General features: G+C 48.8%; 1 protein-coding gene across 6 annotated transcripts in view; it reads left to right on the forward strand.

Moving 5' to 3' along the window:
- Positions 1–13,481, forward strand: part of CTIF (cap binding complex dependent translation initiation factor) — a 95,334-nt gene that overhangs the window by 14,116 nt on the left and 67,737 nt on the right. For 3 of the 6 annotated variants that reach the window (XM_031597096.2, XM_031597097.2, XM_090132288.1), the window contains 3 exons: positions 4,229–4,441; positions 6,974–7,057; positions 13,363–13,476. In XM_031597096.2, coding sequence (XP_031452956.1) covers positions 4,262–4,441; positions 6,974–7,057; positions 13,363–13,476 — 378 coding nt within the window. In that variant the 5' untranslated portion in view covers positions 4,229–4,261. Of the gene's footprint in view, positions 1–4,228; positions 4,442–6,973; positions 7,058–13,362; positions 13,477–13,481 lie in introns of those variants that run through there. The other 3 variants (XM_090132289.1, XM_090132290.1, XM_090132291.1) reach the window with 2 other exon arrangements.

Genomic DNA, 13,481 nt, shown 5'->3' on the forward strand with positions numbered 1-13,481 from the left:
GCCACACTGCACACCGGAGCTGCTCTCTTTGCTCATCACGATGCTCTCACTGTTGGAGGAAGGCACATCACTAATTACTTGTTGATGGAATTCTGCCACGTTAAAAGAGAAAATATTGCTGCTGCAGGAGCTCATTAAAAGGGGGGGGTGAAAAGTGAGCCAGGGCTATGACAATGAACAGGAGCTCCAATCCCAAATGGGATCCTTCTGCACACACCACTGCAATTTGGGTCCGATGGAGGAGAACCCTATTTGGGGTTCGATGGAGGGGGGCCACACTGGGATGCAACAGAGGGGAGCCCAGTTGGGTTTTGATGGAGCAGAGCCCAGTTTCAGATCTGGTGGAGGAAAGCCCTGTTGGGGTCCAGTGGAGCTGTACTGGGATTTGATGTAGGAGAATTCTGTTGGGTTTCAGTGAAGCAAAGCTCTCTTTGGGATATGATGGAGGGGAGCCTCCACTGGAGGGGTGCCCTGTTTGGGTCCAGTGGTGTGGAGCCCTATTTGGATCCCATAGAGGGGAGCCTTATTTCAGATCTGACCAGAGGGGAGCCCTGTTGTGAACTGACGGAGTGAAGCTCTATTGGGGTCTGAAAGAGTGGAGCCCTGATTCGAGTCCGATGGAGTGGAGCCCTACTGGGGTCTGTTGGAGGGAAGCTCTAATAGGATCTGATGGAGGAGAGCCTAATTGGGGTCTGATGAAGCAGAGCCCTGTTAGGGATCCAGAGCTCTATTTGGGACCTAGTGGACTGAAACCCTTCTGGGATCAGAAGAGGGGAGTAGAGGGGAGACATGCTGGGATCTGATGGAGGAGAGCCTTACTGGGATCCAGTGGGTCCACTGTCTGAATTGTGGCTCGTTTACTTCATGCTTGGGAAAAGGCAGCAGAAAGGAAAGGGTTTCATCAAATTTTACTGCCTGACCTAAATGCAGCCAGATGTCAAACAGAAAATTGAAGGCCAAAGAGAGCCATAAAAACAGAAATATGGCTTGGGCAGGGTGGTGGACACACGGGGTGAGGGAGGTGGTGGAGGCTTTGACCAAGTGCCTTGCCTTGCTGCCCGACCCCAGAAAGAAGTGTGGGCAGGCGAGGAAGCTGATGGAAAGGAAGGGAGACATTGATTTGGGGGCCGTGTTGCTTACTTTGAGGATTTAATCACAGCATCTTCGGGGTGTGAGATACGTGTGAGACAGGAGGGTCTTCTGCAGAGTGCTGACATGTGGTTAATTCAGTGCTACTGAAATAGGGAAAAGCCACCCAGGAGGGTGGCAGGGACTGTGGAAGCAGCTCCCAGCAGCACAGAGGTGGCTGCAGTGGTACGTGAAGCATTTGCACTGCAGTCTCCTTTTATGGGAAGCAGTTCCAAGCAAAGCATGGGCTGACGGATCCCATATGGCAGACAGGTTTGTCGTGGTCTGGAGGCTGTCAGCCTGCTTAGGAGCAGCTCTGTTTTAGTATTGGAGGATGAGCACAGGAATGGTTTAATGGAGAATACGGAACTAAGAGATGCAGGTTTTCCAACCGTTGCCTCTTGTGGGGTTCATTCATTCTGTTCACCTTTTGGTTCCTTGAGCTCTGAGCCTGGAGCACCTTTGGGTGCTGTTGTGTGAATGCTGTCTGTTGGATGCACGTACAAATGTCAAAAAAATCCTCGTTCTTATTACGCTTATTTGCTGATTAAGGGTAAAACTGCGTAAATGGAGGGCTAGGGGAAGAAACCCGTTTAGATCACTCTTTAAAATAATAGCTATTAACATCATTGTAATGTATAATTATTATTAATCACTGCTAAGTTGCAATAATCGCTTTGCACATCTGTAGACTTCCATATTTTATAGTAATAATGAGCAGTGCATGGGCTTTATAGAAGGGGTTCAGAAGATGGTTTTTAGACCCCAAAAGCTTACAGCCTTTGTTCTTTGGCAGAAGGGGGGGCAGGAGGGAGAAATGTGGGAAAAGAAAAATCCAGATTTGAGGTTGATTCCTATTTTTTATCATACAGGAGTGTATCTGGGTTGAGAACCAACATAAGTCGAAGGCTTTGCTGCTCCCCAAAAAGCTCTTGGTTGTCTTCCCAGTTTGCAGTGCTTTTGTTGCTCATGTGTGAGTTTGGGGTTTTGTTTCCAAGCCTCTTTGTATAAGGGCGAGATGAGATCATAGAATCAGCGAGGTTGGAAAGGTCCTCCAAGATCTTCTCATCCAAGAGAGACTGGGAAACCTGCCTCTAAGATTTCCTTACCCATGACACCCAAAAGGAGAAGGTGGGAGCTGCTGGGAGAACAGCCCAAAGCTGGGGCTGTGCTAAGTTGGGATATTAAGCCTTGTGCTTGTTTGCTGACTTCAGATAAATCCAGTCCCTTTCAATCCACCACCTCTCCTGTTGCTAACGAGCAGAACACTGATGGGATGTGGGGACCTCTCCGTGCTGGTATGGCCCTTAGGGACCACAACACTGGTCCTGGATGTCCCCTTCTTCTGTAACACTTTCCATTTAATAACTGGCGCTTTTCATTTGTTAATTGGCACTAATTAGCTAAGGGGTGAGAGGCATGCCCTCCGCTGGGGCTCCATGCTCTCTCTCTGGGGCTCCTCTTCTATATTTTTCTCCTTCTTAACATGCCACATGATTTTGCTCAGGAGCTAATGTGCGATGTTGATCTCCATAATGAGCCTTTTTGACAGTCTGGGCACATTTGGGAATAATTCCTTGAGCAGACAAAATCCTTAGGCCAGAACTGCTCGTTCTCAGCGGTTTCCAAATGAAGCTGCAATTGTTCAGCAGTGACAGATGAGAAATAGTTCGGGAGCTGCAAATTGCACAAGCTGGGAACAGATTTCTCTCCTTCCCATCCGGAAGACACGTGACTGACTCAGATTTTGCTGGGTAATTTTATCCCCATCTCCAACCAGTCTAAATATGCAGAGCAAGGGAGGGCAGGGGATGAAATCTGCGTCCTGAACGTGGGCCAGGCGGTGGTGGTCCTCCCCTGGGAGCAAAAAGGCATTTGGATTTTGGTACGTGCATCCAGTTGTATTTGCTCAGCCTTGTCCTCCTTTGTTCTTTGTTTTCATTGAGCATCAGTAAGAACATTTCTAAAATCTGCATGCATTGCACTCCGTGACCTTGGCTGCTGTCTCTCTCTGGAGGTTTGGCTAGGCTATCTGCAGGTCTCCTCACAGATGCATTCTTTGCCGTTTTGCAGGATTTTTCCCCTCTTTTTTTACCCTAATCCATTTTGAACAAGTATTAAAAATAGATTCTAGTGTGATTGCTGTTTCACCTCCACACCCAAACCTCCTCGCCGGACTGCTTGCAGTCATGCTGGCTTCCTGCCGGAGAAGCTTTTCATAGAAGCATAGCATCACAGAACAATTGGGTTAGAAGGGATCTAAAAGATATAGAACCGTGGAATGATTGGGTTGGAAGGGACCTTGAAGACGACAGAACCGTAGAATGATTGGGTTGGAAGGGACATGAAAGGTCACAGAGCCATGGAATGGTTGGGTTGGAAGGGACAATAATGATCATAGAACCGTAGAATGGTTGGGTTGGAAGGGATGTTAAAGAGCAGAGAGCCTCAGAACGGTTGGATTGGAACGGACGTTAAAGATCATAGAACCAGAGAATGGTTGCGTTATGAGGGATCTCACAGCCCTCCAAATCCCACCTCCTGCCATGGGCTGGCTGCCCCCCACCAGCTCAGGTTCCCCAGGGCCCATCCATGGCCCAGGGGTGAGGCACCCACGCTGCTCTGGGCAAACTTTCCATATTTCTGTGGCGAGGAGGACAGACAAAACGTTTGATGTGGTCCTTAGGTATAAGAGTGTAATAGAGGCGGACCTTTTGGGTGCTGGAACATCTGTGTGCTGTTATCTGTGGTATCCTGCTGCGCACGGCAGGTTTGGATGGAGCATCTCACCCAACTCTGTCCTGCTGCCTTTTTTACTAAACATCATTGCAAAGGGGATCTCTTGAAGATGGCTGGAGAGAAATGCTGTAAGGTCATCTTCAGGGCAGTTACTACGAATTGGAAATGCAGAAATACAGCAAAACGTGTCCAACCTGCAGTAAACCACAGGAGAACAGCAGCCAAAGCCCAACCTGGCTGCTCTCTCTAATTAGCAGACGTAGGGAAAGTGAAAGACACGCCTGTTGACTGTGCCTGGAGGAGATGGGAGAGGGAAGCAGCCAAGGACCAGCACTCACTTCCCATCTTTTTTCTCCCCCAGGTCCCCTCGCTCTGCAGTCTCACAGCTGAAAGGATGGAGAACTCATCAGTGGCCTCAGCCTCCTCGGAGGCGGGCAGCAGCCGCTCACAGGAGATCGAGGAGCTGGAACGCTTCATCGACAGCTACGTGCTGGAGTACCAGGTGCAGGGGCTGCTCACCGACAAGACTGAGGGCGATGGCGAGAGCGAGAAGACACAGTCCAACATCTCTCAGGTTGGTGGGGACATGAGCCGTGGGGCTGAGCCATGCTAAAGGGTCTTTTCTAGCCTAGGAATGCAAGGAAATGTTGGATTCGGGGCAGCCACATATGAGGGTGCCAACAGTTGGTAAAGGTCTGCTGGCTGCGTTTTGTATTTATCATGAAGTGGCTTTGGGATGTGCCCTGAGGGTTTTTGACCACTCTCTGCTTTCTGTTTTGAGTGGAGTGTGCTGTACACAGGACATGGTACGAACACACGTGCCTGGAAACGATGGGTGCCATTATGGTGTCCCTTGGGACTGGGTGAACGCAGGTGCTTCTTCCCCCAGCAAACAGAGGGATGGCTTAGAGGAGGTGGGCTTCGGTGGTTTCATTAGGAGCAAAGATAACAACGCTTGTGTCCCTTTAAAAATTGACTTTTTAAGTCCTACACAAGGAGAAATTTAACCTCTTGAGCTGGTGGTGGCGTTTGAAGGAATGTCCTGGTGTCGTGGTGTGCTGGTAGATGGGGCTGGAGATGTGTGATAGTGGATGGGATGCAAGGTTCTGCAGTAGGATCCCTCTGCCCCAGTGGCAGAGAAATGCCGTGGCAAGGCAGTGCTTGTTCTGCAGAGAGATATGAGCAATCTCGTCCACAAGATGAGTGTAGGACTAGCATATCAGGTTGGAAGAGACAACTTCTCCAATGTTATTAGGAACTACTTCTCCAAAGAGCTGTCAGACACTGGCATAGGCTGCCCAGGGACAGGTGGTGGGTGCCTGACCCTGGAGAGATGGGGAAGAACCGTGGAGATGTGGCACATGGGGACATGGTCAGTGGGCATGGTAGAGTGGGTTGGGCTTGGGGAGCTTGGAGATCTTTTCCAACCTCCACAATTGTGTGATTCTGTGATAGAATCCTAGAAATTCCTGTACTGACCCATGACAATCACTGAATCCAAACCCTGGCCTCACAGAGCACCACCCAAACCCTATGGCTGAGAGTTCAGCTTCAGCAGCTCGGGGACATCCCACTGCCCTGGGCAGCCTGTGCCATGGCCAGCCATGGCATAAGGACATTACTAGTCAAATGAACCTTTGAAAGTAGGTTTTGCTGGATAGATATCTTCTGCAAATTGAGGATCAAAGCTGTTAGAGATGGGAGGAAAATTCTGGTGATCCCAAGCAGTTTAACGGTGTATTTGTTTAATCAGAGGCTGGGAAATGGCTGTGTTTGAAGTGATGCTTTGGAGGGGCTTCAGGCCAAACAGGCTGTTTTCAGCATGTCAAGTTGAGAAATACTACTGACTTAGAAATAAATGAATAGGCAGAGTTTTGCTTCGTGATTCAGAGCAGGCACAGTGCTGAGTAGTGGAACAGTTTGCCCTTTCCAATAAAGAAAAGGGTCTGTGAGATCTGGTGCTCAGTTAAAAGGCATCATTACACCTGAACATGAAGTGTGAGTGCTATTGGGAATGGGGTGGTGTGCCCACACTTCTGCTGTTCCAGCCAAATTCATCTTGCTGCATGTGGAAATGGGACTGTGGCTTTTCTGCATGACTTGAAAGCAGCTGCTGGCTATCCATAGGACAAGAAACGAGGGTGATTTACATGTGTCACCTGCTGTTATCAAGCCGTGCGTATGCTCAGAAGGAATTATCTGTTGTGTCCAAAAGATATTTGCTTTCCTACCTTCGTCATACCTCAGACTTGTGTAAGAAATAATCAGGGATCGTTTGTTTTTCTTCCTGCGTGCTCTTATCAAAGCAATAAGCATGCATGCACGGGCGAGCTGGTTTGTCAGCCAGGCTGAAGGCAGCAGGCTCCCTTTAACGAGAGCTGCAGGAGAAAGGATGGGTTTGTGGCTGGGCGCTGGACTGAGACCAAGAGAGCTGTGTTAGCTGCAGGGTTCTGCTGCCACTTAATCGCTGACTTTGGGCGAGCTACTGAGGCTCTGCAGTCTGCTTCCTCGTGGCAGGGAATCAAAATGGCTTAAGGATTAAGCAGGATCTTTCATCTTTGCAGAGGGAAAGTTACTTTATTGCTGTTACTACTTTCAGCGTTATGCTGTGGCTCTTCTTTTTGTTGTGGATTGGTAACCAGTGACCCCAAATTGAGTTGTTTTGATGCAGACACCTCTGTAATGCATTGGCTGAGTCAGCAGCTCTGTCTTCTGTTTCATTTAAAAACAAAGAACGACAGAAGAAAACAGAAAAGCACAACTTTTTTTTCCAACCCCCCCATCTTTAAAACCCTCTGTAACGATGCAACCCAGTGATGGCTGTGGCAGCTTCTCCAGCTTCCTGCCATTGTTCCTGGACCTTTCCTCTTGTGGCCATCACCAGGCAGAGCATTTCCCAGCCGGTGCCTTTGGGATCATCTCTGCTGGTCAGAGCGAGCCCTGTTGTTCTGGAACAGAGCTGGTGCTGCAGAGAGAAAGCTGTGGATGCTCCATGTCCCAGCATAGTCACAGTGCTGTTTGCTGGGTGATGTTTGCTGCGGGCTGATGCAGCAGTTTCCCCAGCTTGGCTATTATTTTACACAATGCCTTTCTATCCCTTTTGCAGTGGACGGCGGATTGTAGTGAGCAGCTTGATGGCAGCTGCTCCCCATCCAGAGGGAAGGGCTCGTCGTCCCACCAGCACAAGCAGGTAGGGGAGTGTTTAGTTCTTCCTCTCCAGAGCTTTTCTTTTTGTCCTTTTTCTGCAACCTGGGAATGCTGAGCCCGTACTTCAAGATCAGCATTGGGATTCCTCCTCCAGGAGGATCCAGCAAGGACACTGGGCTTGGTGGAAACCAAACGTGGAGGTTTTACTTTTGCATTCTTCAGGAGCAGTGTTTTGGGATGCTGTGGCTTGGACACGGTTGCATTTTCATCCTTTCTCTTTCATGGCTACATTTTTATTTATTTATTTATTTATTTGATGGTTGCATGCCTCAGTTTATCAATATCTCCTCAAACTCTGGGATGAAACACCTCCAGGTTCAGTGCTGTGAACCGGAGGAGTGCCTGTTGGGCTTCAGACTCACCTCGAATCCAGCAACGCTGTCTGGAGCAGGGAGCCTGGGGGAGTAGCACTGTGCATCAGGAGCTGCAGTGAGAGCCCACCTGCAGCACTGCATCGTGAACCCCAGCACAGGAAGGCTGCCAGAGCGGATCCCAGAGGAGGCACCAAGATGCTTGGAGGGCTGGAGCACCTCTCTTGGGGACAAGCTGAGGGAGCTGGGGGTTTTCAGTCTGCAGAAGAGGGGGCTCTGGGGAGACCTTCCAGTACATCGAGGGAGAAGGACTGCCTTCTTACATCAGCAGATAGTGATGGGTCAAGGAGGAATGGTTTAAAAAGAGGGGGAATTTAGGTTAGAAGGCAGTGAGTCCCTGGCACTGCTGCCCAGAGAAGTGTGGGTGCCCCATCTTTGCAGCTGTCCAAGGCCCTGGATAGGCCCTGGGCAGCTTGAGCTGGTGAGGAGCAGCCAGCCCATGGCTGGGGTGGGGTTGGGGACGTTTAGGGTTCCCTTCAAACCCAGCTATTCTGGGATCAGACCGGTTCTGTGGTCTTTAAGGACGCTCCCAACCCAACCATCCCATGGTTCTGAGACACCTTTTGCTTCTACTCTGCCACCAAAAGCCACCGAAAGGAGATGAGCATCTTGCCAACGTGTGTATACGTTATGCAAAAGCACCTATACTTCTACATAAGGTTTACCAATCCCAAAGAACGTATGCGAAGGCGAGCTCCAGTTCATCAGTTTAACAGCAAGGTAGTTACTGGGGGTGGCTGACCAGTGTCTCCTCTGGGATTATCCCCAGCAGATACTGGTGGCCAGCAAGATATCTGCACAATCCCTTCATACCATGGCCATGAATATATACAAACCCTATTGGCAATGGCAGCCCTAAGGGAAGCTAGAGCACAGCTAACATCCATTATGCCCAGGCTGCGCTCTGTGCTCTGCTTTCCCCACGTTTGGGCTCCCTCCCAGCCTGCAGCAGAGCTCGTAATTATCTCTCTCCGTGTTGGGCTTCCTTTAACAGCGAGGAACAAATTTTCCTTGGCACCAGAGAGGAGCTGCACGCTATTGTTCTGCTGCCCAGGCAGCCTTTTTCTTTCTGTACGGATATACAGCCGAATCACTGCTGGTGAGAGTGGGGTTCAGTGCATTACTCTTTCTGGATGCTTATTTTTCTCATTGGTAGCGTGGAAAGAAAAAAAAACATTAATGAGGTTTTTGTCTTGCACGTGAATTATCACTCCCTCTGCTCAGGAACAAAAAGCTAGCTAATCGTTTCCTGAGGGATGATGTTACCTTTTGTTTTTCACTGCAATTTGTGACGGGGTTTGAGATTTTTTTTATTGGAAAGGGGAACTCTTTTTTTTGTATTTTTGTATTTTCTTTCCAGCTGGGCATTCCACATTGTGCAGTAAGGCTGCGGGGAGGAGGAAAGCCCAGGCTTTGGTGCTTATGGGGGATCTCCTGACGTAGGTTGCACGAAGTCCTGGTGTGCTGAGTGGAGCCCAGTCTCACAGTTACATTCTGCTCAGCTATCGTTCTCCTGGCTCCCTCCTGGGAATGCTTTGGTTTGCTGCACAGCATGGCACTGATCCTGCAGTGCAATGGGCAGTGCCTCCAAAGGGTCCTTTGGGGTGAAAACATACCCTGTAGATATATGCAAGGTACTGCCTGTGCCACCACCATGCGTGAGGAAAGGTTGGATAATGGTAACATTTCAAATCTTCTCATGCTTAGATTTTTTTTTTTTTTTCTTTTCTAAAAACACCCACTGGGAAGATTTTATGTAATATACTATTTGCATTCCCCTCATGAGGCCGAAGCTTTGATATATTTCTGAGGGCAGTTCATTAAGCAAAAGGCTTGTGGTGTGTTGTGTATGGAGAGATCCATGGAGCTCTTGGATGTGAGAAGCCTGGCAGCAGCTCCATAGCCATCTCCCTGTCCTTCCACATGCCCTGGGGACTTATAGCATGACTAGGAGCCTTGGGGGCTTCTCCAGATGAGGGTCGTGTTGTCCACGAACCCTTGATGATGCCAAAAGTATGAGGAGCTCCCATGCCTCCACCAAACCAAAGCTCGTGCATGTGAATCCTCAGTGACTCAGAGGTGCTCAGTGCTGTGCTGGTGTCAAAATGCATCCCATGGGAAATGCTGCATGATGTGTCCCTGCACTGTGCAGGCAGAGGGCATCTGGGGACATGCAGCCATGGGGGTGTGTGACTGCTGGGGGTTGGGGTGGGGTTGGAGCAGACCCACTTAAGTCCCTTAGGACACTTCCCAGTGACTCACTTGAACCTGAAAACCCCTCTCTGATAAGCACTTGGCTTCCAACCATAGGAAGTTGTGTTAACACGTGAAGATGATTGACTGTTTCTGTGGCATTTTTGGGGCTTGCTTGGCCATCACACTGAAGGGTTGTTGGGGCAAGTGGGTGCAGCCAGACACAGCTGTCTGCTTTGTCTCATTCACAACAGGGAAAGAGAAGGCGAAAGTCAAGGAGTCACTTTGAGGCTCTGCCAGGGAATACAGGTTGGTGCAGCCCTGCCTCGGGAAGAAGAAATTAAAGCTGTAGGTGAGGTGGCCAGCCCTCAAAGGTGATCAAGGAGCTGCTCTGGCAGAACCGGTCACTAAGTGACATTCCATCTGTAAGTGCTGCTGATGCTCCCTTTGTGCAGTGAATGCAGCTCTGCTCAATCGTGGCTGCTGAGAAAGGAATTAAGCCATTCAGCTGATGCGTAGGTTCAGCTTGCTCTGGGACTTCTGGCAGCACCCTTTATAAAGAAACAACCTTGTGTTTGGTGGTTGATTTATCCCCTCCGTACTCCTTATCCTCTCTATAACTTCCCATCCCCTCCAGGTTTTGTCACATCAGTGTTTGTCTGGGACGTGTGTGTACCAAAAGTAGGTGTGTTGGATGTCACCGAGACCTTTGGTCCTGAACTCTGTGCATTCTGCTACTGCTGCTGAGGGAAACCAGATGAACCTTTGTTCTCTCATGGCCATTCCTTTATTTAGGAAGTTTATCATGGTAATTTGAAGATTGGTTCCACTCTACAGCCAGAACTTCTCAAGGGTGATCTTTGCTGTCCAGAACATCTGTGTCTGTGCCTGTCCTGGCACAAGTGACACTGTCACCTTCCCTGTTGGAGTCTGTTTGGTCCCAGGACTGTTCTGGGTTTTTGATTATGCACTGGCTTAACGTGTTTTTTAAAAAATAGACATTTGAGATTGAGTGCATGATGTGACTTTCATATCCTTGGTTGTATTGGAGGTGCTTCCAGCTAACTAGCAATACTTCCAGGAAAGCAGCAATAATATGAGAGATAACAGCCTCAAGTTGCACCAGGGAAAATTTAAGTTGGATATTAGGAACAATTTCTTCTCCAAAGAGCAATGATGCCCTGGTACAGGCTGCCCAGGGAGGTGCTGGAGATGTGGCAGCTGGGGACGTGGTTGCTGGGCATGGTGAGGATAGGTTGAAGTTGAACTTGGGAGTCTTGGAGGTCTTCTCCAATCTTAATGCTTCTATGACCTACTTCAACCAGCTGTTCAGCAGCTGTTTTACAGAGGACTTGCATAACTAAGAGCAGAAACTATGGTAAGTGTGCCCTTATCTCAGGCATCAAGCAGTCAAGAAACACTCCACCTGAAGACACAAATTATTTGTAAAGGGAATTGTTTCTTCATCTCTCTTGTTGTAACTACTTGCTCTTTTTGTGCGTGGTTGTTTTTTTTTTCTTCATGGTCTTTTTACAGGGGTGATTTTCTATTTTCGTTGCAGCTTTTTCCACTGAGTATAAAGAAGCTGGAAATTTGTCCCAGCCGAAATATTTATTTTTCCCCATGTTTTAAAATATTAAAATAACTGTTTCTATTGTAAACAGTTGTTTTTCCATGGGGAAAAAAAAAAAAAAAATTGGAATGCATGCTCATGTCTAGAAGGGCCTGAAATCCTTGGTGGCTTGTAGGACACCCTCCAGCTTGGCCTAGGTTGTAGGTCTGTGTTGGGATAGTTCATGCTGACGGCCATCTCAGATCTGCAGCTTGAGGCCCATGTCCCAAGAAGACCCTTTTATCTGCCCCACCTTAGGCTGTACTTTGAGTGTGGGAGATTTTCTGTAACATGAATCCCCTTTGGAATCCACTGTTGCCTTCAGTGGTGGCTTCACCAACAGACCAAACTTCACCTTTCCAGTGAGGACAACCACTTGGGGACAGCAGAATTTCCATTTACTGCATGCTCATCAGGGAAAGTTTTCCCCTTCTGCGAGTGAGGTTTTCCAACGTGCACTGAAGCACCAGGAAGAAATAACTCTCGAGCTGGCAAAGGGAGCAGGATTAATTAGTTTGCACCGCAAAGCTCTGCGAAGGTGAAAATTGCAGCATAAGTGAAACATGTGATTATTGCTAATTAAAATGTAAATGTTGGATGTGACAGCTAGGAGGGTGGCTGGCAGGGTTGACATGCATATAGCCTCGCTGCTCCTAAGGGGTTGCAGAGTTTGGCCGGGAGGATTTGCATGGATAAAAGCAGCTGCTGGCAGTCTCTCTCCCAAAGAGGTGTTTGTCTCCAACCCCAAAATTTGGGATGGAGATTCCCTCTCCTGGTGGTGAATGTAGACCTGGAGTGGTAGCTGGAGCCTGCTGGGAATGGAATTCCCAAATGGAGAGCTGGGAATGAGAGCTCGCAGATCTTCAGGGTGTTGGAGGAGGCTGGGGGAGTCCTTGTCTTCTGGGGACATGGGTCCCAAGGGAAAAAGGATGGGAGCATATAAACCATCGGCACGCTTGGATTGCATTGTGCTGAGGAGGAAAGAAGGTGCTTTCTGCCACTGGTGTTACAGCTCGTGGGAACAACCACAGCTTCTCAAAGCTGTCCTGTGCACAACTCAAAAACTGGTTGACTTTCCCTCTTTTGGAGTTAGTACTGACTTTAGGATATGGCAGCCACAAGGTGTTTGGGCTTTCTGGCTTTGAGGATGGGGAACATCCAGTGGGGCTGTGCAGAAATGGGCAGTGATGCATTTTACTTCGTATTAGGTAAATCCAACACCTTCCCTTCAGTCCTTCGTGTTGGGTAAATCCTCCAGCCCCAGCAGGCAGAGAAGCACAGGAGACCCAAGCAGGACACGGGCTTTGCCCAGAATTAATCACCTTTTGAATATTTGGCATAATAGAGTTGAATATTCTGCACTCTTTCATTTGGGGATTTTTAATCATCTCAGGTCACTCCCAAAGCCGACTGGGGAGCCTCTGAGGAAAACTTCAGGAGCAATTACTCTGACAAAAACCCCTTTCTCCCCAAGCACCTTACGTTGTTTGGGTAAATAGAGCTGGTTGGGTTGGTTGTTCTTGTTTTGGCTTATTCATCTTGTCCCATGGGGTGCTGACTGAACAAGAAAGCTGTGGGATGTTTGACTGCAGAACAAGTGTGAGGAGAAGAAAGGAGGACATTAGGGACAACCCCTGGAGGGACAGAAGTTACTGGGGTAGAGTGTTGGGCTGGTGAAGTCCAAGTATTGTCGGGTGTAAGGGGAGCAGGCTAAGCAGGGAGAAGAAGCAAACGAAGTATTGATTTGGGGCACGCGGGTTCGGGTTGGCAGGAATTAAGGATATATCTGCAGTTTTAGAGGATGTAGGATATGTATAATGAATTGTCATGCAGCCATAGGAGGTATTATTTTTCTCCACGCGTGAACTAGTTTACTGTAGTTAAATCTTCACAATCGTTTATTATCTCTTTGCAGTGCGAGAAAATTCCATCCAGACGTACAAAAGGGCTCAAAGAAAAGGCAGAAATAGGGCCACGGTGTGTGGGCACGGTTCTTGAGGTGCAAGCGTGCGTGGCTTAGGAGCAGCAGATCTCCTTCTTGGCCAGCCCAGTGGTTCTGATGGGTGTGGGATGGCACTGCCCTTGACTAAAGCCAGCTGTTTGTTATTCCAGGAAGATTGGGATCACAGCAGCGGTGGGAGCGCAGGATCGCGGCCGGGGTCAGGCTCCAGGTGTGGCTCTGGATCGAGGTCTGGGAGGAGCAGCCAGTTCAGGCACACCACCAAGGTACA

Source organism: Phasianus colchicus, chromosome Z (genome assembly GCF_987193195.1).
Source record: "Phasianus colchicus chromosome Z, bPhaCol1.hap1.1, whole genome shotgun sequence".
In the NCBI taxonomy this organism is placed as follows: Eukaryota; Metazoa; Chordata; class Aves; order Galliformes; family Phasianidae; genus Phasianus; species Phasianus colchicus.